General features: G+C 43.7%; 1 protein-coding gene across 1 annotated transcript in view; it reads left to right on the top strand.

Annotated features, from left to right (window-relative positions):
- Nucleotides 1-20,841, top strand: part of LOC135057206 (zinc finger protein 420-like) — a 163,121-nt gene extending 142,280 nt beyond the window's left edge. Inside the window, exons 11-12 of the mRNA XM_063963099.1 lie at nucleotides 10,421-10,529; nucleotides 17,637-20,841. Of these exons, the coding sequence (XP_063819169.1) occupies nucleotides 10,421-10,529; nucleotides 17,637-18,985 (1,458 nt within the window). The 3' untranslated portion in view covers nucleotides 18,986-20,841. The remainder of the gene's footprint in view (nucleotides 1-10,420; nucleotides 10,530-17,636) is intronic.
- Nucleotides 20,842-25,953: the final 5,112 nt, after the last annotated feature.

The raw sequence follows: 25,953 nt of genomic DNA, 5'->3' as shown, positions 1-25,953 counted from the left end.
GTAAGTAAATTCTTATTATTTTCACCAACCCAGTCCATATTGCTATTTATTTTCCCTATACCCACCCCAATACGCCAAACATAATTTTTTTTTTCCCTCCTTGTATTGGAAAGAGCAGCAAGAAAATTATGAGTTCCCTACATAGTGTGGTGAGGATGTATGCGGAAATAAGGTAGCAAAGTAATGTAACCTATTTGTGGTACAACAAACTGACAGATGTATGCTGGGTACACCCTATAAGATTGTTTGCCCGACATGGCCACTTCTGACCGACATGGCCAATAATTGTCGAGTGTGTACAAAGCACAAGTGCCCAATGGACGTTATGAAGCTGCTCCCGATACAGTGAATGCTACACTCATAATTGCCATTCATGTTGTTTAGGTATCGTTCAGAAAAGTGCATCCTGTACGTACATGCGCCGATTTCTGCTGGCAGTTGTACGGAGAGCCTGATTGGCCAGATGATTGGCAATAGTAAGGATCTTTTAGATCTAAACGATTTTGGGTAGTGTGTACACTGTACATCGGCCGTTTCTGTCATCATTTGTGTCGGGCAGAATTGGACTGAATGGGTCAGACTCTTATGGCGGGATGCCGGCCGAACTTGGACTTTTTTTTTTTAAAGGGGCAATCACTTACAAGGCATGGATTTGTCTTTTAAGTGATTGCCCCTTTAAAAAAACATCTTAGTTCGTTCCGACGTTAGTGTTTACTAAGCTTTTGTTACACTTGATTCTGTGGAGGAGAACACATTGCATTACTGTATTCCATACCACATTATAGTGCGTTAGCCTCTTACAGACTGTACATGCAGCCAATCTGTGGGCTAAAACAAAACTTTGTTTTATGAATGTGCGTAGTATTATTCATATTGCGCCGTTGTATTATACAGCACTGTATAAAGATAGTTTACCAATATCCACGTCCCTGTCATGTTCTTACTTATTTTATCATGGCACTAGAGAACACCAGTTATTATCACTGTTGTACAGATAATGTAATGGTTAGCATTTCTGCCTCACAGCACTGAGGTCATGGGTTTGATTCCCACCATGGCCCTACCTGTGTGGAGTTTGTATATTCTCCCCGTACTTGCATGGGTTTCCTCCGGGTACTCTGGTTTCCTCCCGCAATCCAAAAATATACCGATGGGTTCATTTTTGCTGGGCGACAATTAACCTTAGTGTGAATGTGTGTGCGTGTTTATGTGGTACGGAATATAGATTGTAAGCTCCTCTGGCATAGGGACTAATTTGAATGGCCAAATATTCACTGTAAAGCCCTGTGGTATATGCGTGCGCTATATAAATAACGATATATACTGTATATGTGTGTGTGTATATATATATATATATATATATATATATAGTATATATTTTGTTTACATTTTACACACTATGTAAAATAGGATCAGGATACGCTATTTCTGCTCACTTATCCACTTAATCAATTTGAAATCCTGTTTTGCATATTCAGTTTAAGAAGGAAGCATGGTGGTATTGTTATTAGAATATGATGGAGTAGATACTGTCCAGGGCTCTCTCGGTGCAGAGTTTGTATGTTCTTCCCCGTGTTTGCAATGTTCTCCTCTAGGTGCTCTGGTTTCCTCCCACAGTCCAAAAACATACTTGTAAATTAACTGGCTACAAGCAGAATGGATCCTAGGGTGTGTGTGTGTATGTGTGATGAACTCTTTATATGATGCCACAAGGGTCCTCAGCCCCAACAGAGTACATAATCAGGAACCGTAAGAACAAGAAAGCAGTGTACAGAATATAACAGGACATGGTTTATATACATTGCTGCATCAGCGGTCATAAGAGTCAAATATGCAGCGGGGTGGCAGAACACAAGGATTAGGTGCCGCTGTAGGGAGTAGATGATAATAATAATAATTTTATTTATATAGCACTCTTTCTCCAAACAGGACTCAAGGCACTTTACATCAAAACAAGCATAATAAAGAAGATTAATACAGCAATACACAGGCATAAAAATGAAAATCTAAAATGCATAGAGTAATCATAATGCAGGGTTGGTGTAGGCATTTTGGGTAATAACTTCCATGGGCTGTGTATTCCACCCTCACAGGGTACCAGGTGCGGCAGCCATCTTCGGTGCACAGCGTAGGATTACCCTGGTTGGAATAGTCCATCCCTAGAAGAGGTGACACAAAATGGGGGTGATTGCAGCATCCTAACATTCAGAGTAGGGTACAAACAAAACCATCAAGTCCATGTATTTTCATCCCATCCACAAGCGTACCAGATGAGGCAGCCATATTGGGCGCACTAGATAGGTTACACTGGGAGGTAAGCCATACAATGGCCCAATGCATACATGGGAGAACGGGCACTTGTGTAGTCGTATGATATAACCTGTATGAGCAATCCTCGTGAGGCACATCCTGCCCGCAGAGGCCCACATTTGGGGTGCACTGTGTTAGATGCTGCAGGCAGGGTGTGCAATCAGTGGATGCACACCTCACAGGAATACCACACGGTAGGCTGGAAGTATGCAGTAAAAGTGTTGGTTTTTTTTTTGTTTGTTTGTTTTTTTTAAGAAGAGGAAAGCACATGATGAGATCACCTTTGCAGGTAAACAACAAAAGAAGAGAAATTATCCTGGTCTAATTGGAGCAGTACGGGGGGTATGAGAATGTGAGAGCACACCAAAATCTGAAGAAAATAATCATGCTGAGCCTGGCTTTGGTGCTCTCCCCACCAGTGCTCCCTGCTCACTTTGAGGGGTAAGCCTGTAAGGCACTGCTGATGTTCTCTGCCAGAGGGTTAGTGGGTGTAGTCCTGGTGATTTTATTGCAGAGGTTTGGTGAGTCCACATAGTGTTCCTGAAATGTTTCTTGATGGGGTTCAATGTTTGTTCAACTGTTTTCTTTAACTGTTACTTTTCAAAACGCTTAGAGATAGGAACGCTTTTTGAGTACAGGAACGCACAGCTGACACGCACAGCTGTGCATGGCTGAAGCTACAGATATACTATGGTAAATTGACACAACTACAGCTGAGGCAAATGTCCCACTAATCAAAGAGGTTAAATTACACAGTGTTTGACTAAGCAAACACCAGCCCAGTCTGCCTTCATTAAATATGCAGCACTAACCAAAATTTGAAACACAGGTAATTTAAATTACAAACAAATCCAGAAATCACATAACTATCTCACAAATGATTTGAACATACATTTAATACAGAGATGTTTTGTAGAGGTTCAGATTGCAATAGGCAGATTACAGGGTGAGATTTGAACATACCTGAGGATGAGAAGAAAAGGAAAATAATAGTATAAGGGAAAGCACACAAGGGAAGAGGGCCCTGCTCGTCAGAGTTACAATCTAAATGGGAGGGGCAGATAGACAGGAGTGACACAGAGGGGAGAATGGACTAATGATTTCTTAGTAGTTATACCTCACCCTTAGCTGTCATGTGCAGAAAACACAATAAAACAGGATCCAGTTGGCATAAATAATGCATAGTATTGTATGATGAAACATTTCATAATGAATCAGTATAGACATTGTGATTATCATGTCGTGCCCAGCAGAAAGCTAAACAAAACCATAAAACATTGCTTAGTGCTGATCACTTAATTTCATAATGTTTAATTGATACTGACTGGAAAACTTGTAAATCAGTGACTGATTATCTCGTTACAATGGACCCTGTCAAAGGGTGGAATATATTAGGCAGCAAGTGAACGCTCAGTTCCTGAATGGAACGGCCGGATGCATGTGCGTTGTTCACCTGGGGAAGAGATGGCACCATGATGTACTAGGGGGAGAAGGCAAGCCGGCGGATGCAGTGTGATGTCGTGGACAATGCTCTGCTGGGAAACACTGGGTCCTGACATTCATATGCATGTTACACTCCAACTTACCTAGACATTGTTGCAGACCAAGCACACCCCTTCATGGCAACGGTATTCCCTGATGGAAGTGGCCTCTTTCAGCAGGATAATGCTCCATGACACACTGCACAAATTGGTCAGGAATGGTGTGAGGAACATGACAAAAAGTTCAAGGTGCAGACTTGGTCTACAAATTCCCCAGATCTCAATCTGATTGAGCATCTGTGGGATGTTCTGGACAAACAAGTCCAAGCCATGGAGGCCCCACCCCTCGCAACATACAGGTCTCACAGACTCTGCTGCTAATGTGTTGGTGCCAGATACCACAGGGCACCTTCATAGGTCTTGGGCATCTATGCCTTCATGGGTCAGATCTGTTTTGGTGGCAGGACGGGAACTATACAATGTTGTGGCTGATATATGTACAGGTTGAGTCTCCCACATCCAATATGCTTGGGACCAAAATACAGAAAAATCTGATATCCAAAATACCTCTATTTTGGATATCAGATTTCCCATATTTTGGAATATTTGCATACAATAATGAGATACAGTATCTTGGTTTTGGGACCCAAGTCTAAACATGAAGTACATTTATGTTTCATATACACATTATACACATAGCCTGAAGGTACTTTTATACAATATTTGTAATCATGTTGTGCATTAAAGTTTGTGTACATTGACCCATTACAAATCAAAGATGTCACTATCTCAGTTGTACGCAAGAAATTCTGTATTTAGAAATATTCTGTATTTCAGAATTTTGGATATGGATACTCAACCTGTATGTGTAAATACACACACGGACGTAAACTGTGATATGTGTATGGCTACTATGTGTGTGTACCATATAGACATGGTCAACATGGTTTGTTTGTTAAAAGTCTAAATAAAATGAAAATTATATCCCAGATAATTTAGTACCTAAACACTACATCTGTAATAATGCACAATTAACATGCAAAATGATGTCAATCTGTAAATATTCAACACAGTTACTGTGATATAGGGGGGAATTCAATTGGCTGCTGTAAACCAAAAATGTCCCAATAACTGACCTGTTTTCGCGTCAGCGAACGCAAAAACACATGGATCTAGGGACTTATCCCGGATTCAAGTGCGAAAAAGGGTCAGCACACCCGCTAAAAAAAGTGTCCGCAATTTAATTGCCCGATACCACTATCGGGCAGCAAATCACGATAAAGTCACTTTTTTTTTTCTTGCCAGAGACTTTACCACATGAATTGAATTCCCCCCATAATGTGATAGAATTGTTACATGTACAAATGATATGTCGCACTGTAATTCATCTGCCTGTCTCATGTACGGTGCATCATTACCCACTTCTTTAGGCACACATATACAGTCTAGTCAGGAGTGGAGCACTGGACTTTGTCTTACTTGCTAAATATCCACAATATGTACAAGGAGTGGCACAAATGCCGACATATATAAACGTGACGGAGGACTGAGGTGACCAGGTCCAATATAGAAGTAATCTATAATTGTCATTCATAATATCATAAAAGACTAAAATAAATGAGAAAATATGATATTTATTTCAAAGTTTCCAGTAATGTACTTGTGCATTTCCTTTTAGAAGTGTACTTTGTATGCATGACAGTTTATGAGTGTGGAAAACTGATGGACATTTAGAGAATGGGGAAGGTATACTATTGTCGCACAGTCACCTGGGTGAGAACACAGCGTGTCCACTTCCTGGCTGGGCTCTGAGAGGGGCCATCCATGTGCATCATCTCTAGCAGCAGCCTCTATTGGCATCACTCCCATGAGGCTTCTGTTGACCATGAAGGGGTCAGAGAAGCATGTGCTGATCTCCTGCCCTCCCCTGTCTTTATTAGTGATGAGCTGGCACTGGCAGTACTTGCAAATTCTAATTTAAAAAAAATTAGGTATCAAGACAGGCCGGCGTCGGGTGGCTGCATGGCCCCCTAGGCGGTCGCCCCTACCACCTGGTGTATAATCCGGACTTGCCGTTCATGATCTCCATCCACAACTTAAGTACCATCGAACCAACTCAGACTGGCTCTTCTTTCATGTAATGCTAATGTATTTAGTTTCAAGCAGTAGTCATATATCTTAATGTATTCTCTTTGGACCCAACTACCTCCTTGCTTTATGACCACTGCCAATAACACAGGCCTGTGCCAAAAAGAGTACACCGTACGAATACCCTTAACCTCCAGTTACCATGATCTCTTGTGTTGTTTTTCTGCTTTTCCTGTATTTGTCACTGCCTCACTATTACAGCCTTCTCACCCCTGAATTAACATGGTATGTCTGCGTACTGTATCACCAATGTCCTTCCATTGAATTACTTCTACATTTTGGCTTTCCTGCCAGTGTATTGCTTCAATTCTATCCTATGTCTGGGTTATGGTTTAATAGACCTACAGTCAAAAAGGTCTACAATCATTAGTTTGACATCAAATGGTTGACAGTGAAAAGGTCGACTTGGTTATTAGGTCGACATATGAAAGGTCGACAAAGGAAAAGGTTGACACAATATTTTTGCATTTTTTTGGGGGTGTCGTTTTCACCGCCTGAGCATGTGAACCCCCAATTAGTGCACCACATCCCCTCGCGCTTCGGGTAAGGTTACTATTCCCAATTGTAGTCTACGTGGATAATAAAGTATGATAAAGTTTTAACAAAAAAACCCTCATGTCAGCAATATGCCGTGTCGACCATGTGAACATGTTGACATTTTGTACCTGTTGGCCATAAGCACTGTAGGCCTTTCATAGGTCGACCTAATGACCATGTCGACTTTTTGACCATGTTGACCTACTGCATGTTGACCATATGGTATCGACCTCTTGGTTGTCTACCTAGACACTGTAGATCTATAGACCGCAGACCCTATGCCTGTTGGCCATCTGACGTCCTTTTTTTATTTACCTAAGGTTTACCATATCTCCACGCATTGTTTATACTGCTCAATTTATCCTAAATACTGTAGTGATCCCAAGAGGGCCGCCTCACCTGATACTTTCATGGCTAGGAGGAACAATCTATGGATCAAATGATGCCATAAGTAGCCAGTATTTTGTATCTTCTGGTTTTGTATATTCCTCAGTGTTAATTAGAGGTATCATATTTCCATGTATCGCTTATCCCAACCATTTTAACCTTTTATAGTGGGCCCAAGGTTGCCTAGTATTTTTGTGGGCAGGACGAACATTGCGTGGAACTGATGATTCTATGTGCACCTGGTTTTTCATACTGTATATTGCATTTTATACAGCCCCAAAATTTTATATTTTGGAGTATTGCTTTTCCTACCCTTTGTAACCTATGTACAGATGGGTCCACGGTTATCTTGGCTAGTTTGCTGCGCCTAGGCACAACATGGGTTATTAACATAAACCCTTCATCTATTGTTCTCAGCTGCAATACAATACAAAGAACAATACAGCCAGAGCCGGCCCTAGGCATAGGCAAACTAGGCAATTGCCTAGGGCATTTGGTATGCCTAGAGGCACAAGCAGCTTCTGCTGATTAAAATAATATGCTGCATGCCTATATTCTGTGTGTAGCATTTCGTATGCAGATACAGCCACAGTAGCACACAGAATATAGGCATGCCGCGTATCATTTTAATCAGGAGAAGCTGCTTGTGCATCCTAGCTACATAGCAATGCAAATAAGATGCATTTTCATCAAAAATAGGCACCCGACGTTAGCAGAGCTGCCAGTTGACTCGCGCCAGGCATCTCCTGCTGCATGGTGTGTGGAGGCAAGATTTATGAGGACACATCTGTGTACAAACAGAGGCAGAGGTCACAGTGTTAGCGGTCGTGTGAGTGCTGTGTGTGTGTGAGTGGGTTGGTTGTGCAATAGTGTTCAGCATATGTGTAAGGGGCATTGGCCCTCATTCCGAGTTGATCGGTCGCAAGGCGAATTTAGCAGAGTTACACACGCTAAGCCGCCGCCTACTGGGAGTGAATCTTAGCTTCTTAAAATTGCGACCGATGTATTCGCAATATTGCGATTACTAACTACTTAGCAGTTTCAGAGTAGCTTCAGACTTACTCTGCCTGTGCGATCAGTTCAGTGCTTGTCGTTCCTGGTTGACGTCACAAACACACCCAGCGTTCGCCCAGGCACTCCCACCGTTTCACCGGCCACTCCTGCGTTTTTTCCGGAAACGGTAGCGTTTTCAGCCACACGCCCCTGAAACGCCGTGTTTCCGCCCAGTAACACCCATTTCCTGTCAATCACATTACGATCGCCGGAGCGAAGAAAAAGCCGTGAGTAAAAATACTTTCATCATAGTAAAGTTACTTGGCGCAGTCGCAGTGCGAACATTGCGCATGCGTACTAAGCGGATTTTCACTGCGATGCGATGAAAAATACCGAGCGAACAACTCGGAATGAGGGCCATTATGCGTTTCATGTGTATAAATGCATTAATAATGTGCAGCAAATGTGTAAAGGGCACTATATGTGTCATTATGTGTATAAGGGCACTAATAATGTGCAGCGAATGTGTAAAGGGCACTATGTGTGTCATTATGTGTATAAGGGCATTAATGTGCGGCATATGTGTAAGGGAAATTATGTGCATAAGGGCATTAATAAGGGTAGGCATAATGTGTAAGGCACATTATGTTTATAAGGACATTAGTAATGTGTGTCATATGTGTAAGGGGCATTACTGTGTGGTATTATGTGTATAAATGCATTACCAATGTGGCATTATGTGTATAAGGTGCTCTACTGTGTGGCGTAATGTATAGAAAGGGCACTATTGTGTGGTCTAATGTGAATAAAGAGCAATATGGTGTGGTGTAATGTGAATAAGGAGCAATTCAGTATGATGTTATGAGAATAAGGGGCACTACTGTGAGGAGTAACGTATATAAGGTAAAGTGGTACTACTGTGTGATGTTATGTGAATAAGGGACACTATCGCATGATAAATTGTGAATAAAGTTGCACTACTGTGTGGTGTAATTTGAATTGGGGGTACTATTGTGTGGCCATGCACCTTGCCAGCAAGAACAAATACCTTTTTTGGCTATGCGCCGAATGTGCACACTGTTCTTATTTAAATTACAGGGGGGTAGGAAAACCAAAATAAGGACTGGTATGGGTGAGGGGTGATGGTGCTGGGAAAGGGGTGCAGGGTCAGAGGCGGAACTAGCGTTGGTGCTAGGGGGCACCAGCCAATATCTTGTCTAGGGTATCATATTGGGTAGGGCCGGCTCTGAATACAGTAGGGGATTAAGTCCGACTGCCCAGTCTCAGTTAATCCTATTAAAGGTTAAGATAAACATGGACCCATCTGTAGTTGCGCCCAAGATGGCTGCCTCGGCTGTACTCTTCTGGGTTGGGATGAACAATCCACGGAACTGATCATTCTGTGGGTATCTTATGGTGCATATTTTCTATTCACCCACTGTAACCACCATACTGCGTTCAAGACAACTGTCTCCTTTGTAATATAGTTTCTTTTCCACAAACTGAAAGTGCTTTGAGTCCTTTTATAGACATGTGCTACATAAATAAGTGTTGTTATAACTGGTCTCACGCACGGTTATATCTTAGCCGTTATTGCTCATATGGCCTGATATTGCAGTGTGTGTAGCCTAGTGGTTCCCAAACTTTTTTGAATCATGGCTCCCTAGCATATCATAATCTTCTTCACGGTACCCTTAGGTCAAATGTTATCTTATCTTATTGATAAATTAAGAAATAAATATTAAATTAAGTAAATTGTGTTTATATGTCTTCTTTAGGTTCAGTTGTGTGGTGAGGGGCAAGATTTGCTTCTGTTTGTCCACATATTTTATGATTGACAGAAACCAACACTGGTTTTGCCTATTACATTGACCTTAAATAATTTGAATTGGTCCTGGACCACCAAATCCAAGGCACTCCTGCAAGTGTCCCGAGAGCCCCCAAGGTGCCACGGCACACAGTTTGAGAACCACTGGTGTAGCCTAAAATGCCCCCTTAACGATCCTATGCAGAATGACTAGATTATTGTCTGACGTGATGGAAAATGCAGTCGCAGGAAAGGACTGCCACAAGTGATCCAACTATTCCATCCGTGGTAGGAGCGGACAAATTTCTTCTTAGAGAGGGCACTCGCCAAAGCAGATGCTTTTTCAGAAGACTTTAATGTCTCACCTTTTTGTGCTGCAACGTTTTGGACCATCCGGACCTTTGTCCAATAGTGTAGTGAAAATCGATTTTAGGAAATAATCAAATTATGTAAATAATAGTTATTTAACTGATTTTCAGTATAATTTTATTACCAAAATTGCATATTTGTTAATAAAATGATATTGAATTGGGGTTAAACAGCTATCATTTCCATTATCTGATAATATTTTTTTTTTTACAATTTTAGGGCCATTTTTGGAAAAATGATTAGCCAGTTAAGTGGTTTAAGCAAGAGATCAGGACCTATTATATTTGACCCTATGGGGGTTTGTCCGTCACTTCCTCAATTCAATCATTAGTTGTAAAATTATGGTTTAACCAGGTTTATTCATTATATTATTTTGTAACACCTTTAGGAAGAAAATCTGAATATTGTGGTAGTTGATATTGGTGCAGAGTTTGATGATGAAGAAGATGCAGATCTGGACAATGAGGAGTTTGAAATCCCTACAGATATCAGCACAGGTGAGTAGTAATCTGCAATTACATATTCACATATTCTCAGCGTTCTGTCATCACAGCAATCTCTTATTCTGCACCTACAGTATCTCTGTCACTACAACAAATCTGCCAGTCACACAGCAAGAGAATCACTAGACCTCAGCCCCTATTATAGTCCTGCTCCCCCCCCATATCATGTCACTGTGTGTTACCAGCCCATAGATCCGACCAGTCTCCTCCCCACACTCTCTGGTGTATATCATACATCAGGAGCCATCAGCCCATATTATACTTCTGCTCTCCCCCTTACATCAAGTCACTGTGTGTTACCAGCCCATAGATCCGACCAGTCTCCTCCCCACACTCTCTGGTGTATCTCATACATTAGGAGCCATCAGCCCCTATTATACTCCTGCTCTCCTCCTCACATCATGTCACAATGTGTTACCAGCACAGAGATCTGACCAGTCTCCTCACCACACTCTCTGGTGTATCTCATACATCAGGAGCCATCAGCCCCTATTATACTCCTGCTCTCCTCCTCACATCATGTCACAATGTGTTACCAGCCCAGAGATCTGACCAGTCTCCTCCCCACACTCTCTGGTGTATCTCATACTTTAGGAGCCATCAACCCCTATTATACTCCTGCTCTCCCCCTCACATCATGTCACTGTGTGTTACCAGCCCAGAGATCTGACCAGTCTCCTCCCCACACTCTCTGGTGTATCTCATACATCAGGAGCCATCAGCCCCTATTATACTCCTGCTCTCCCCCTCACATCATGTCACTGTGTGTTACCAGCACAGAGATCTGACCAGTCTCCTCCCCACACTCTCTGGTGTATCTCATACATCAGGAGCCATCAGCCCCTATTATACTCCTGCTCTCCCCCTCACATCATGTCACTGAGTGTTACCAGCCCAGAGATCTGACCAGTCTCCTCCCCACACTCTCTGGTGTATATCATACATCAGGAGACCTCAATCCCTATTATACTCCTGCTCTCCCCCTCACATCATGTCACTGTGTGTTACCAGCACAGATATCCGACCAGTCTCCTCCCCACACTCTCTGGTGTATCTCATACATCAGCCCCTATTATACTCCTGCTCTCCCCCTCACATCATGTCACTGTGTGTTACCAGCACAGAGATCTGACCAGTCTCCTCCCCACACTCTCTGGTGTATCTCACACACCAGGAGCCATCAGCCCCTATTATACTCCTGCTCTCCTCCTTACATCATGTCACTGTGTGTTACCAGCACAGATATCTGACCAGTGTCCCCTATACACACTCTCTGGTGTGTCTCATACATCAGGAGCCATCAGCCCCTATTATACTCCTGCTCTCCCCCTCACATCATGTCACTGTGTGTTACCAGCACAGATATCTGACCAGTCTATTCCCACACTCTCTGGTGTATCTCATACATCAGGAGCCATCAGCCCCTATTATACTCCTGCTCTCCTCCTCACATCATGTCACTGTGTGTTACCAGCCCAGAGATCTGACCAGTCTCCTCCCCACACTCTCTGGTGTATCTCATACATCAGGAGCCATCAGCCCCTATTATACTCCTGCTCTCCCCCTCACATCATGTCACAATGTGTTACCAGCACAGATATCCGACCAGTCTCCTCCCCACACTCTCTGGTGTATCTCATACATCAGCCCCTATTATACTCCTGCTCTCCTCCTCACATCATGTCACTGTGTGTACCAGCCCAGAGATCTGACCAGTCTATTCCCACATTCTCTGGTGTACCTCATACATCAGGAGCCATCAGCCCCTATTATACTCCTGCTCTCCCCCTCACATCATATTACTGTGTGTTACCAGCCCAGAGATCTGACCAGTCTCCTCCCCACACTCTCTGGTGTATCTCATACATCAGCCCCTATTATACTCCTGCTCTCCCCCTCACATCATGTCACTGTGTGTTACCAGCACAGATATCTGACCAGTGTCCCCTATACACACTCTCTGGTGTATCTCATACATCAGGATTATCAGATCCTGTTCTAGTTCTCACATTTTGTCAGGGTAGATGTATGAAACAATGGTATGGGGGGGTGGGGGGGGTGAGTATTATCAGTTATGTGCGCTGATACTGCTTACCACCATACAGATGGGTCCATGGTTATCTTGACTAGTTTTCTGCGCCTAGGCACAACACGGTTTATTAACATAAACCCTTCATCTATTGTTCTCGGCTGCAATACAATACATAGAACAATAGAGCAGGTGATTAAGTCATTACAGCAGGGGATTAAGTCTGACTGGCCAGTCTCAGTTAATCCTATTAAAGGTCAAGATAAACGTGGACCCATCTGTAGATTAACGCAGCAGTGTGTGCAAGGTGACAAGGGCGCTATCGATTTTGACAGCTCCAGGTGTCATTGTCCATACACCACAACCAGGGCCAATGCTGCCGACTCCGGGCTACATGTGAGATCTCGCGATAATAGTGATAGTAGTGAAATCTCACAGATGCGCACTGGAGCCGGCCGGAGGAGAGAGAGACAGAGCAGCAGCACTAGGCAGATTTGAGAGAGATGGTCAAAGCACATCAAAAATATACAGCAATGACTTCTTGTTTGTTCTACGTTTCCTTATAGGGAGAACCAAATTATTGGGACTAATAAATATCATGACTTATTCTATAAGGTGACAAATTTGTTCACTCTATGCCCCCTTTGCAGGTCTGTGCTGGCCTTTACTGCAACAGGGCACAATTTACTTAAGTTAATATTTATTTCTAAATTTCTCAATAAGAAACATTTGGCCTAGGGGTGCCGTAAAAAAAATTCTGATACTCTAGGGCGCCGTGATTTTGAAAAGTTTGGGAACCACTGAGCAATATGGTATGTCAGATTGCACTATGTCACCACACAAGGCATACTGGACACAAATATCATTCATTACCTCCCACCAATAAAGATGTTGTACCCACGTGTTGCAGCAACTTACGTAATGGTTTAAAAATATATACCTTTATTCCTGAACGTGGAATTTTATAGAGCTTACACTTATTGTGTAACCTTAGTCACTGGAGAAGAAGCCAATTCCATTTTCTTGTAAATTTCTATCACTTCCTTAGTACATGAAAGTAAAGGACTATGGGAAGACTCATGGTAGGGGAGCGATATTGCATATTCAATAAAAATTTTATATTGGAAACTAGCTCCTTTAAATGGGAAATTCAGCCTGTACTTTACTGTGTGACATCATAAAGAAGAGAAAAGTATTTGAAACCATTGTTAATACTAAGGGGTATATTCAATTGAGGTTGGATCCATTCCGACATGCATTTGGCAGAATGGATCCGACAAGGGCTATTCAATGCCCATCTCAATTCGACTTTAAAAAAGTCAAATTGAGATGAGGGACCGGAGAGGAGGGAGAGCCACGGACAGACGGGGGACAGCAGCGCTGCAGGAGGATGTGGCACAGCCGCCAGACTTCACGGCAGCGTCCACCCGGCTCCAGCAAGTGGGACCTCACTTGCTGGAGCCGGGTGGACGCTGTCGTGAGCGGTGGCTATGACACATCCTCCTGCAGCGCTGTGCTGTAGCGCGGCTCTCCCCCCTCTCCTCCTCTCACGTCCCTCATCTCAGTTTGACTTTTTTTAAGTCAAACTGAGATGGTCGGAAACGGGGTCAGAAGCACGTGAATCGGCAGCTATACCGCCGATTCACGTACTATTCAACAAGCCGAATTCCCGACTTGTCGAATAATAATGCTGGGGACTGAATAGGTCGGAACCCCTTCCGACCTGAAAAAGTCGAAAACTGCTGTCTTTTCGACAAGACGGCAGTTTCGACCTTAATTGAATATACCCCTAAGTGGGACATTTATCAAATCTTAGAGAGAGATACAGTACCAGCCAATTGGCTTGTAACTCTTATTTTACAGATTGTGTTTGAAAAATGACAGTTAGGGGCTGATTGGTTGGCACTTTATGACTTTTCAAATGTTTGATAGATGTCCCCCAAAATCTGGACCTAGAAATATATTGTTTTTTCATCTTTAATAAGAAAGGTGTTTCATGTAAATTTTATTTTTTTTATTTATTTTTTGCGACCTGTGACAATTGGAAGATCACCAGTAAGACCCCAATAATTGGTTGTAATGGATAACCATGAATTGCACACATGTACAGGATTTTTTTTATTTACTCTTACTTCCTGATATCTCAAAGAAGTCTGGAATTTTTATTGAAAACCTTTCTGGAAGATTTTATTAGGACATTTATTAAAGTCTGGTTGGCCAGGGTTTAGAAAACCAATGGGCACAGCAGGCGGTTTGCGGGGCCCAAAATACATTGTTGCTGGTAATGGTTATTCATCTATTTTCTGTCCTGTGATTACGGTATTCCTCTATTCAGAGGTGTCACTAATAGCGGTGACAATTGGTGCAGGAGGGTACGTGCGCCAGCAAAAAGAAGCCGGGGCCTCACTGCTAAGGGACATGGTCTCGCGGCATGGGGCGTGGCTCACTGCCCGAACCCACGTTTCATCAATTTGGGGGTCCTGGGGATGCGGGCTGCCCCCTGGGACCAGTGTGAGTGCACTGCCAGCTCCTGCACAGTGACATGAGCGGAGTGCTGCACATAATGTCACTGAAGAAGGAGTTGGCACTTTGTTGTCACCCCTCGGCGGTGACACCCGGGTGCAGGCCGCAACCCCCATTGTGACGCCACTGCCTCTATTGGATAGAGCACTAGTATTAAATAGACTCATGTGCTGTTATCTTCAGTTGACTATCTGGTTGAAACCTTCATTTTCCCTGGGTTGGATAGTCACTGATAGTCCTTAGGGCTACCAGCCCATTTCCCAATAAAGGTGTTTTGCGTAACGGCTGCCTTCACTGACTCTCCCCAAATGGTTGCGGACTGCCAATTACTTGACGTCTGTATCCATACTGCAAATGCAAAGTACCGGACATCGGTACTTTGTGTCTGCGCCATCACTTGTATTGGGACCTGAATAGGACCCCCTGTTGGTTTGAGGTCATCTCCTATATATTAGCCCAGATCTGTTCTCATTGGGTTAGCGCTAGGTTTATAACACCCATCCCACAGCTGACTGGCTGAGAAGCGCCCTCCCACACAGGTTACATCCAATGGGAGGCTCTGCCCTTTGCCTGCTGTGTATTCCCTGGACTCCACTCGGCTGCAGAGGGACTCGCCGTCGGGGGGAAAGCTGTGGTGCCTGTACAGCAGGAAAATAATATTATCACAGCATCTGACACTTCTGCAACACAGTTATCTTCCACTATAATTCATATGATATAAATAGCACACTGTCTCCGTTTGTATTAACTTTTATATGTGGTGCAGTACATCTAATTGTTGTGCACCATGACTGCCAGTGCAGATGTCTTAATGATAGCCAGTGGCACATGCTATCCCACCGTATAACACACAGGAGACTGGTATAGGTATATCAACGGTGGTCAGCAGTGTAAGCCGCTCCGTTGTATGCGTCCCACCACCAGCCGTGTCACATTTACTCGGCGGCTGTAAGGGCTGATGCCGCATCTCCTGGGCTCTCCCCTCTCCGTATTAGCAATTGCTGTAACAGCAGCTGGTCCCGGAGGTGACAGGGGGTTAGCGCTCACAGTTAGAAAGTTCTACATTGCTGTGCATGGTGCATACATTAATTATTCATACATAGATAGGTTCACAGTTTTTAAACATTGGCCGTAACACAGCCACAGGCTGGTGGCGGCTGCTGTTACAGCAAACGCTAATACGGAGAGGGGAGGGGAGATCCCAGGAGACGCACCATCAGCCCTCATGCCTGTCGAGTAAATGTGACACGGCTGGTGGTGGGACGCATACATGGGAGCGGCTTACACTGCTGACTACCGTTGATATACCTATACCAGTCTCCTGTGTGTTATACGGTGGGATAGCTATCGTTAAGACATCTGCACTGGCAGTCATGGTTCATAACAATTAGATGTACTGCACCACATATAAAAGTTAATACAAACGGAGACAGTGTGCTATTTATATCATATGAATTATAGTGGAAGATAAGTGTGTTGCAGAGAACAATACTAAAGGTGGAAAACCCCAACCCCCATAGGTATCAAAACATAACCCCTCCACCACCGACAGAACCTCCTGCCCCCCTCCCACACCCGCGGTCCACCCGCAACCACCCCTCCCCCACCCACAGCATCTACAGACCCCATCCGTGGCACCCCGCAACCACCCCTCCCCCACCCGCAGCACCTGTGAAACCCCTCCCCAAACGCACCCCCCTGCACCCGCCCCTCCCCCATGGACAGCACCTCCAGACCCCCTCCTTCATCCCCGGCCCCCCACACCCGCCCCTCCCCCAACAGCAGCATCTACATACCCCCTCCCCCATTCGCGCCCCCCGCCTCTACCCCACCCGCAGCACCTCTGGACCCCCTCCTCCACCCACAGCACCTCTGGACTCCCTCCCCCATCCAAGCACCCTCTGCAACCGCCCCTCCACCACCCGCGGTGGCTCAGGTCTCCCCCCACCCGGGGCAGCCCCGCTACCCCCCTCCCGCACCCTCGTACCCCATCCGCGTCTCCCCCGTACCCACCACTCCCCCAGCCATGTGCAAGGGTTAAAGGGGCGTAGCCCCTTGCGACGGTGTGAAGAGTGCCCATAGGGTGCGATGAATCACCTAGTGTTATATAAGGTTCTCAACTCCAGCCCCCAAGTACCATAAACAGGTCAGGTGGCTGATGATAGATCAACATCATTTGGTTTACATGCATTTGGTCAACCGGTACAAAAGGTCGATACAGTATGTTCAAAAGGATGACATGACAGTGATCGGCACACATATGGTCGACCATATGATGTTGACCTATTGACTGTCCTATTCATGCACAGAAGAGTTAATCTGTTTTGATGGGTCTGTATTTATACCACCTGCCTCCACAGATAGAAATCCTCAAAACATGACCTGTTGGAGATTCTTGAAGATTGAGATCCACTGATATAAGGCATTTATTTTTGGTTTACAGTTCCCTCTATTGTATATGTATTAAGATTGTTTGTGATCAGCTTTATGTTTCTTTTACATTTCTAGATTGTTTGTGATCACCTTTATATTTCTCTTCTTGTTTCCAGACTTTGAGGAAAATGATCATCAAGCAGACCAACCAGAGAATCATAATGCAGATTCATCATCGGATCAGAAATTATACAAATTTAAAGAGTATATTTGTTCCGAATGTGGGAAATGTTTAACTGGTAGTGCCCAATTTATGGCACATCAGAAAGAACACAAAGTGGAGAAGCCATTTTCTTGTTCTGAATGTGGGAAATGTTTTGGTAAGAAATTGCACATGATTGGACATCAGAGAATTCACACAGGGGAGAAACCCTTTTCCTGTCCAGATTGTGGGAAAAGTTTTAGACTCAAGTCGCAATTTGTCATGCATCGTAGAATCCACACAGGAGAGAGAGAATTTTCCTGCGCTATATGTGGGAAATGTTTTACTAGTAACTCAAAGCTTGTGACCCACCAGAAAATTCATACAGGGGAGTTTTCTTGTTCTGAATGTGGAAAATGCTTTACTAGTAATGGGTGTCTTGTCAGACATCAGCGAATTCACACTGGAGTGAAACCATTTTCATGTCCTCAGTGTGGGAAATGTTTTACCACAAATTCCCACCTTGTTGCACACCAGAGAATTCACACAGGCTTGAAACCATTTTCGTGTTCAGAATGTGGAAAATGCTTCACCACTAAAACAAATCTGGTTGCCCATAAGAGAATTCACACAGGAGAGAAACCTTTTTCCTGCTCTGAATGCGGAAAGTGTTTCAGGAGGAAGCTCCACCTTGTTGGACATCAGAGAATTCACACAGGAGAGAAACCCTTCTCGTGTTCCGATTGTGGGAAGTGTTTCATCACTAATGTGCATCTTGTTCAGCATCAGAAAATTCACACAGCCGAGAAAACATTTTCCTGCTCTGACTGCGGAGAATGTTTCCGGGTGAAATTGCATTTTGTACAACACCAGAAAGTCCACACGGGAGAGAAACCATTTTCATGTTCTGAGTGTGGGAAATGTTTTAGAGTGAAATCACAGTACCTTCTCCACCACAGAATACACACAGGCGATAAACCATTTCCATGTCCTGAATGTGGGAGATGTTTCAGATTGAAATCACAGTTCGCTCTACATCGTAAAATCCACACCGGGGAAAGGGAATTTGCATGTGGTGAATGTGGGAAATGTTTTACGACCAATTCAAATCTAATGCAACATCAGAAGATTCACACAGGAGAGTTTGCCTGCTCTGACTGTGGAAAATGTTTCACTACCAATTATTGTCTTGTTAGGCATCAAAAAATTCACACAGGAGAGAAGCCGTTTTCGTGTTCTGAGTGTGGGAAATGCTTTAGGGAGAAAATACATCTTGCTGGACATCAGCGAATCCACATAGGAGAGAAAGCGGATATGCTTTGAGGTTGGGGAAGGGTTTACGAATTTCACACTAATTTTAATCTTGCATGAGATAATTCATACAGGAAACAAACACGATTTTCATGTCTTCACTGTTGGATATGCTTTCAAACTAAACTTTATATAAAGGGGTGTTTATAGGATTGGGTACCTCAAAGCTTGGCTCCTGTTTGCCCCTGTCCATTATTGTCTGTATCCCGAGACTGAAGTTGTAAATACAGTAATCCCATCATTTGTTACAGAACATTTCCCCATTATTTTATGAGTCCGGGAAGAATGTAGATTCAGAATTCACATGACAGTGCCCCTCTAACCACCACTGTCCGTATGAGGGATGGAGATACCAATTGTAAACCAATTCATGCCCAGTATATCACTAAATGCTAGATGAACAGTGGGGATCAGCTCTCGAAAGTGTGTACAGTATAGGAAACAGGTGGGTATTCAATTAATGCCAAATTTTTCTGACAGTTGGAAAATCGGCACTAATTCGACCTGTGTGTATTCAAAAAGCGGGTGTTTTTGCCTGTTTTTGAATCCATTTTCGCCCATGCCGTTTCACGTTTTTTGTTTTTTTTGTTAATCAGCATGGGCGAAAATTCCGTAGAAAATGTCTGTAAATTCGCCAAAACACGTGTATCAGCAGTGAATTCACCGATACACATGTTTTTCGCCAGTGCCTGATTTTTCGACCAGTCGAAAAAACGGCTTTGACCTAAAAACGGACGAAAAGTGCAGTATTTTTCAATTGACCAAAAATAGGCACTCATTGAATACCACCCATAGTGTTTGATGTATCAAGTAGTTAAAAGAATGGAGAAGTGAACTAGTGGAGAACTTGCCCATAGAAACCAATCAGCTTTGAGTTAGCATTTATCAAGTTCTTACTATCAAATGATAGATAGAAGCTGGTTGCTTGCTATGGACTACTGTTCTACTGGTCCACTTCTCCACTCTTTACACTGCTTGATATTATTGCTCTAGAAATCGAAAAGAGTATAGATGTGTTCACTATACATGAACCACACAGAGAAAAAAATACATTGGAGCACTGCTGATAAAAAGTTGCAAGGCTCTAGGACGTTACCAATTCCATAAACCAGTAACGCAAGGTAAACAAATTAATTGCTTCACCAGGACACTAGTGTGGGTTGCTGATTTTTTTAAACTGAAGGGCTCATGTATCAACGAGTGATAAAATAGTTGTGAATGATAAATGGGTGCTCCAGCCAATCATCTCAACTGTATTTTTTTCAAACACACAATAGGAGCTGATTGGCTGGAAAACTATTTATCATACGCAACGAGTTTTATCATTTACAATGAGTTTTATCACTCATTGATAAATGAGCTCCTAAGGCCAGCCACAAATGTTGCCACTTAATTGTAGCACTTGAGCTTGTGCACAGTTTCAGAAATAAATTGGCAATATTTGTTAACATATGAGTATAGAACACACAGATGGGATACATCCAAAAGGCGTACAGCCTGGACATTCTGTAGATTAAGGCGGGATTACCGCTGTAACTCGTTGGCAGGAAACCAGGAATCTATGCACTGGGTATAGTCTTGCAGATCACCTTTCATACTGCGCAGTGTTTAGAGTACTGAGGAGTAAAGGCTGATGGCGTGGTTGGTATCTCTGATCTCCATCTTTATGTTTATCCAAGGTCCACCAAGTAGAAAACCTTGGTTTGCCTTGATGACTCGAGGGTGCCTACTGTGGCTGTTGGCATCTCATGGCTACCGTTGTTTGAAGCTAGCCAAGATGTGGCCATTGATTTAGACTGTTCGCTACTGGCTGGGATAAAGCAAACCTACATGTTTTTCTAAATAAATGAATGGAAAAAACCCATAAAGTGGTGTGGAAATATATGTAGTGAGTCCAAATTGCAACTACACAATATAACTACAGTAAAGTCATAGAGATTGGTACTCCAAATGTCTAGTTATATAAAGTCTGTATTCTCTGAGCCAGTTGGAAATACCAATAAGGAGATTTGGGGTAACTACACAAGGTGATTTTTTTAAGTTAACTGTTTTTACATAATTTGTTTAAACAAATAGTACATAGCACATGTACTAAGTATATTTACACACAAGCAAACAAAAAGTGAGTACATTTTTTCGCTGTAGGTAGAACTTCATATATGGGAAAAATAGATCTTGGTATCAAAATCTCCTTGGGGAGGAAACAATGGATGTACCAATACCCATTAAGGGGAATTCAGGTGGGTCCAACGTGGGGCCCAGCTGATGATATCCATTCATTGCCTCTACTTTCCCATAATCTTGTAAGCCTCCAACCTCCCAAAGGATATTTTCCACCACAGGGAAGGCCTTTTTCTATGAGAGATACTGGATATCTAGTGTTCCAAGTAAAATATTTGTCCACTACGTTTACTGGAAACATAGTAGCCAGATCAAAATATACGTTATGGTAAGAACTTACCGTTGATAACGGTATTTTTCCGAAGTCCACAGGTTCAACAGGATAACAATGGGATATGATGGAGCGACAGCGGATTGGCACCAAACGATCAAAAGCTTTCAGGCCTCCCAGAATGCAACAGGCCCGTCCATATATCCCTGCCCACTGGCTCAGGCAAATCAGTTGTATTCCAAAGCACTAGGCAGGAGCATCATGTAGAGCCCTAATCAGGCGAGAAGAACACACATGCACACCCTTCCGTACAAGAAGGAAGAGGTTAGTGAGTAGAAAGATCCTCAAATCAGGTGCATCAGGGTGGGATCCCTGTGGAACCTGTGGACTTAGGAGAAATACCGTTATCAACGGTAAGTTCTTACCATAACGTATATTTCTCCGGCAGGGTCCACAGGTAATCCACAGGATAACAATGGGATTTCCCAAAGCAATTTAGTGGTGGGGGCGCTCCTGATTGGATAGGAGAACCTTACGCCCGAATTTAGCATCATGAGAGGCAAAAGTATCCAAGGCATAATGTCTAATGAATGTGTTAATGGAAGATCATGTGGCTGCCTTACATATCTGTTCTGCTGAAGCACAATGTTGTGCTGCCCATGAAGGACCTACCTTACGAGTAGAGTGAGCAGAGACATTAGCCGGAACAGGGAGATCAGCTTGAGAATATGCTTCTGAAATCGTCATTTCGAATCCATCTTGCCAGCGTCTGTTTAGTAGCAGGCCATCCTCTCTTGTAAAACCCATAGATAACGAAGAGAAAATCTGTCTTTCTGATAGCACTGGTACGATCCACATAGATCCTTAATGCCCGGACCACGTCCAGTGACGCATCTCCCGCAGAAAGTCCTGGTACCTGAAAAGCCGGGACTACAATTTCTTCATTAAGGTGGAACTTAGACACCACCTTAGGAAGATACCCAGACCTAGTTCTAAGAACTGCTTCATCTGGATAAAAAATCAGAAAAGGGGAACGACATGACAGCGCTCCTAAATCTGACACTCTTCTAGCTGATTGCATAGTCAGTAGAAAGAGAACTTTAGCGGTCAACCATTTAAGATCCACTTTATTAGTGGTTCAAACGGAGCAACTTGAAGAGCTTTCAGGACTAGACTTAAGTCCCAAGATTCTGTAGGAGGAACAAAAGGATGCTGAATGCGCAGCATTCCCTGGAAAAAAGTAAATTGGCAATTTTCTTTTGGAACCATACAGTCGATGCTGATACTTGAACTTTCAAGGAAGCCACCTTCAAACCTTTATCCATTCCTGCCTGAAGGAAAGCTAAGACCCTGGAAACTCTGAAAAATTTCGGGTCCATACTTCTTTCACTGCACCAATGAATATAGGCCTGCCATATTCGGTGATTAATACGAGCTGAGGGTTTCCTTGCTCTGAGCATTGTTTGAATTACCTGTTGTGAAAATCCTCTTGACTTCAGGATAGAGATATAGGGGTTCAAGAGCCACGCCATCAAAGACAGTCGATCCAGATGTCTGTGATAACAAGGACCCTGCATTAGTAGATCTGGATGTTGAGGGATCAGAAGTGGAGCATCCATCGACATTCTCTGCAGATCTGTGTACCAATACCTTCTGGGCCAAGCCGAAGCTATCAGAATCACGGCACCCTTTGCTTGCTTTATTTTCCTCACCACCCTGGGTAACAGGATGATCGGAGGAAACGGATACGCCAGATGAAAGTCCCATTTCACTGACAAGGCGTCCACAAAGATCACTTTGGGATCTCTTGTTCTTGACCCGTATGCGGGCACTTTGTTGTTCAGATGGGACGCCATGAGATCTATCTCTGGCAATCCCCACTTGTCTACTAGAGTCTGAAAGACCTCCGGGTGTAGTGCCCATTCGCTTGCCTGAATGGCGTGTCGACTGAGAAAGTCCGCTTCCCAGTTTAGTACTCCCGGAACGAATACTGCGGACAAGGCTGGGAGATGCAGTTTTGCCCACTTTAAAATGTGACTTACCTCCTTCATTGCTGTTTAGCTGCAGGTTCCTCCCTGATGGTTGAGGTACGCTACTGACGTTGCATTGTCCGAGCGGATCTGGACTGGTTTTCCTTGATGAGTGTCCTTTGCCTGAATCAGTGCCATGTATATGGCCCGAAGTTCTAACAGGTTTATTGGCAGCCAATTTTCTTCTGTGGTCCATTGTCCCTGGAACCATAATTTTCTGAACACTGCTCCCCAGTTCTGAAGACTGGCATCTGTTGTCAGGATCTCCCAATCGGATATCCAAAAGGGTCTCCCCTTGTCTAGATGGGATGTCTGTAGCCACCAGGCTAATGACTTTCTTACCTTTTCTGAAAGTACCATAGTCTGTTTCTTTATTGTCTGATGTACTCCATTCCATCTGGCCAGAATCAGATGCTGCAGAGGTCTTGAATGGAATTGTGCATACTCCACCATATCGAATGTTGACACCATCAAAACCATCACTCGCATTGCTGCGTGAATTGATACTGTTTGACTGTGTAACAACTCCTGAGTCCTTGACTGTACCTTGGATATCTTGTTCCGGGGTAAAAATACTTTCTGCAGACTTGAATCCAGTACAGCCCCCAAGTGAGTCATACGTTGTGACGGAACCAGAGACGACTTTGCCCAATTTCTGAGCCACCCGTGTCTCTGCAGACATGTTATTGTCTGTTGGAGATGGCACAGGAGCAATTCCTGTGATTGTGCCACAATTAAAAGGTCATTGAGGTATGGAAAAATTCTTATCCCCTGCTTGTGGAGATAAGCTGCCATAACCACCATGATCTTGGTAAATACTCTGGGGGCTGTGGCTAACCCAAAAGGTAAGGCCTGGAACTGAAAATGTTGCTGGAGGATGGCGAACCTGAGATAACACTGATGGGACAATGCTATAGGAACATGTAGGTATGCATCTTGAATATCCAGGGATACCATATAATCCCCTGGTTCCAAGGCTAAAACTATGGAGCGTATGTGAAACCGTAGTACCCAAATGTATTTGTTTAGCATTTTGAGATTGAGAATGGGTCAAAAAGACCCATTTGGCTTCTGAACCAAAAACAGGTTGGAGTAAAAACCCTGTCCCCGTTGTGCAGGGAGTACTGGAATGACTACTCCTGACTGAAGCAATTTCTGAACTGCTTCTTGCAAGGCCCTTGCCTTTGCCTCCACCCGAGACGGGCTGGTGCAGAAGAACCTTCGAGGAGGATGCTTCTTGAAGGGGAAACATAACCTAGAGATACCGCTTCTTGCACCCAGGCATCTGTTGTAGACTGCTGCCAGATCTGTGCAAACTGAAGAAGCCGGCCCCCTACCCTGGGGTCCCCCAGGAGGAGGCCTGCACCATCAGGCTGATGGCTTATCTTCTGGTTTGGTAGCTGGCTCTCTGGTAGCCCAATACTTCTTTGACTTACCCAACTTATTGTATTGGGGCTGCTTACGATCATTTCTTCCCTTCGCTTTTCCTTGTGACCAAAAAGGCCGAAAAACTGAACCCTTAGGTTTAGGATTATATGTGGAAGGAAACTTGACCTTCTTGGAGTCTGCTTCTGACTCCAGAATATCTGTCAATTCTTTACCAAAAATAATATTTCCAGCAAAAGGCAAAGATTCCAAAACCTTCTTAGATTCTGAATCAGCTTTCCATGTGCTCTGTGAGCAGCTATTGTTGAGGCTGATGCCCTAGAAGCAATAGTACCCATATCTAATGCTGCTTCTTCCAAGAATACTGCAGCCTGTTTAACGTTTTTGCTCTCTAGAAGCTGAGAAAACATCCTCTTCCAGTGCATCAGCACAGGCAGCCACTGCCTTTGCCATCCAAGCTGAAGCCATAGCTGGCCTTATGACTGCCCCAGACAGAGAAAATATGTTTTCAGAAAACCATCCACTCTCCTATCCATGACATAATTTAATGATGTTGATGGTAAAGGCAATATAGATTTCCGCACTAATCGAATTACATGCGTATCTACTTTAGGAGCCACCTCCCTTTTTAAACAGTCCCCTGCTGGAAAAGGATAATTGGAATCCCATTTTTGGGGAATTCTATATTTTTTAGTGGGTGTAGCCCAAGCCTCTTCCATGATTTCCGTCAGCTGGTCTGACCCTGGAAACTCAGTCTTAACTGTTTTGGGTAAATACAGGTGCCTTGGTTTTTAACACAGGCTCTGCTGAATCCTCTAAGGATAGAATGCCTTCATAGCTCTAATTAATTCAGCTATATCCACTGAGCTGAGACCTTCTTCCTCCTCTTCGTATACCGAAGTAGAGTAAATTGAATTTTGATCTTCCGATGAATCATCTTGTGTAGCCTGTGAAGGTGAAGATTTACTTACCATCGGTTTATCAGCTTGTTTCATATGAGAAGCTGCTGGGGGAAATGATATACCGTAGGTAGGGAGCTGAATGTATGGGTTAATAGTGTACCCCATTCCTAGTAAAGAAGCTGTAGGAATTACCCGTTCAGCTATACTGGACAAGGTCTGTGCAAACATAGCCCAAGGTGGATCCATCTGTACCTGACGTTGTACATGGAT

Source organism: Pseudophryne corroboree, chromosome 3 (assembly GCF_028390025.1).
Source record: "Pseudophryne corroboree isolate aPseCor3 chromosome 3, aPseCor3.hap2, whole genome shotgun sequence".
NCBI classification, from domain to species: Eukaryota; Metazoa; Chordata; class Amphibia; order Anura; family Myobatrachidae; genus Pseudophryne; species Pseudophryne corroboree.
The sequence above is the reverse complement of the archived record's forward strand: the minus strand, read 5'-3'. Positions and strand labels throughout refer to the sequence as shown.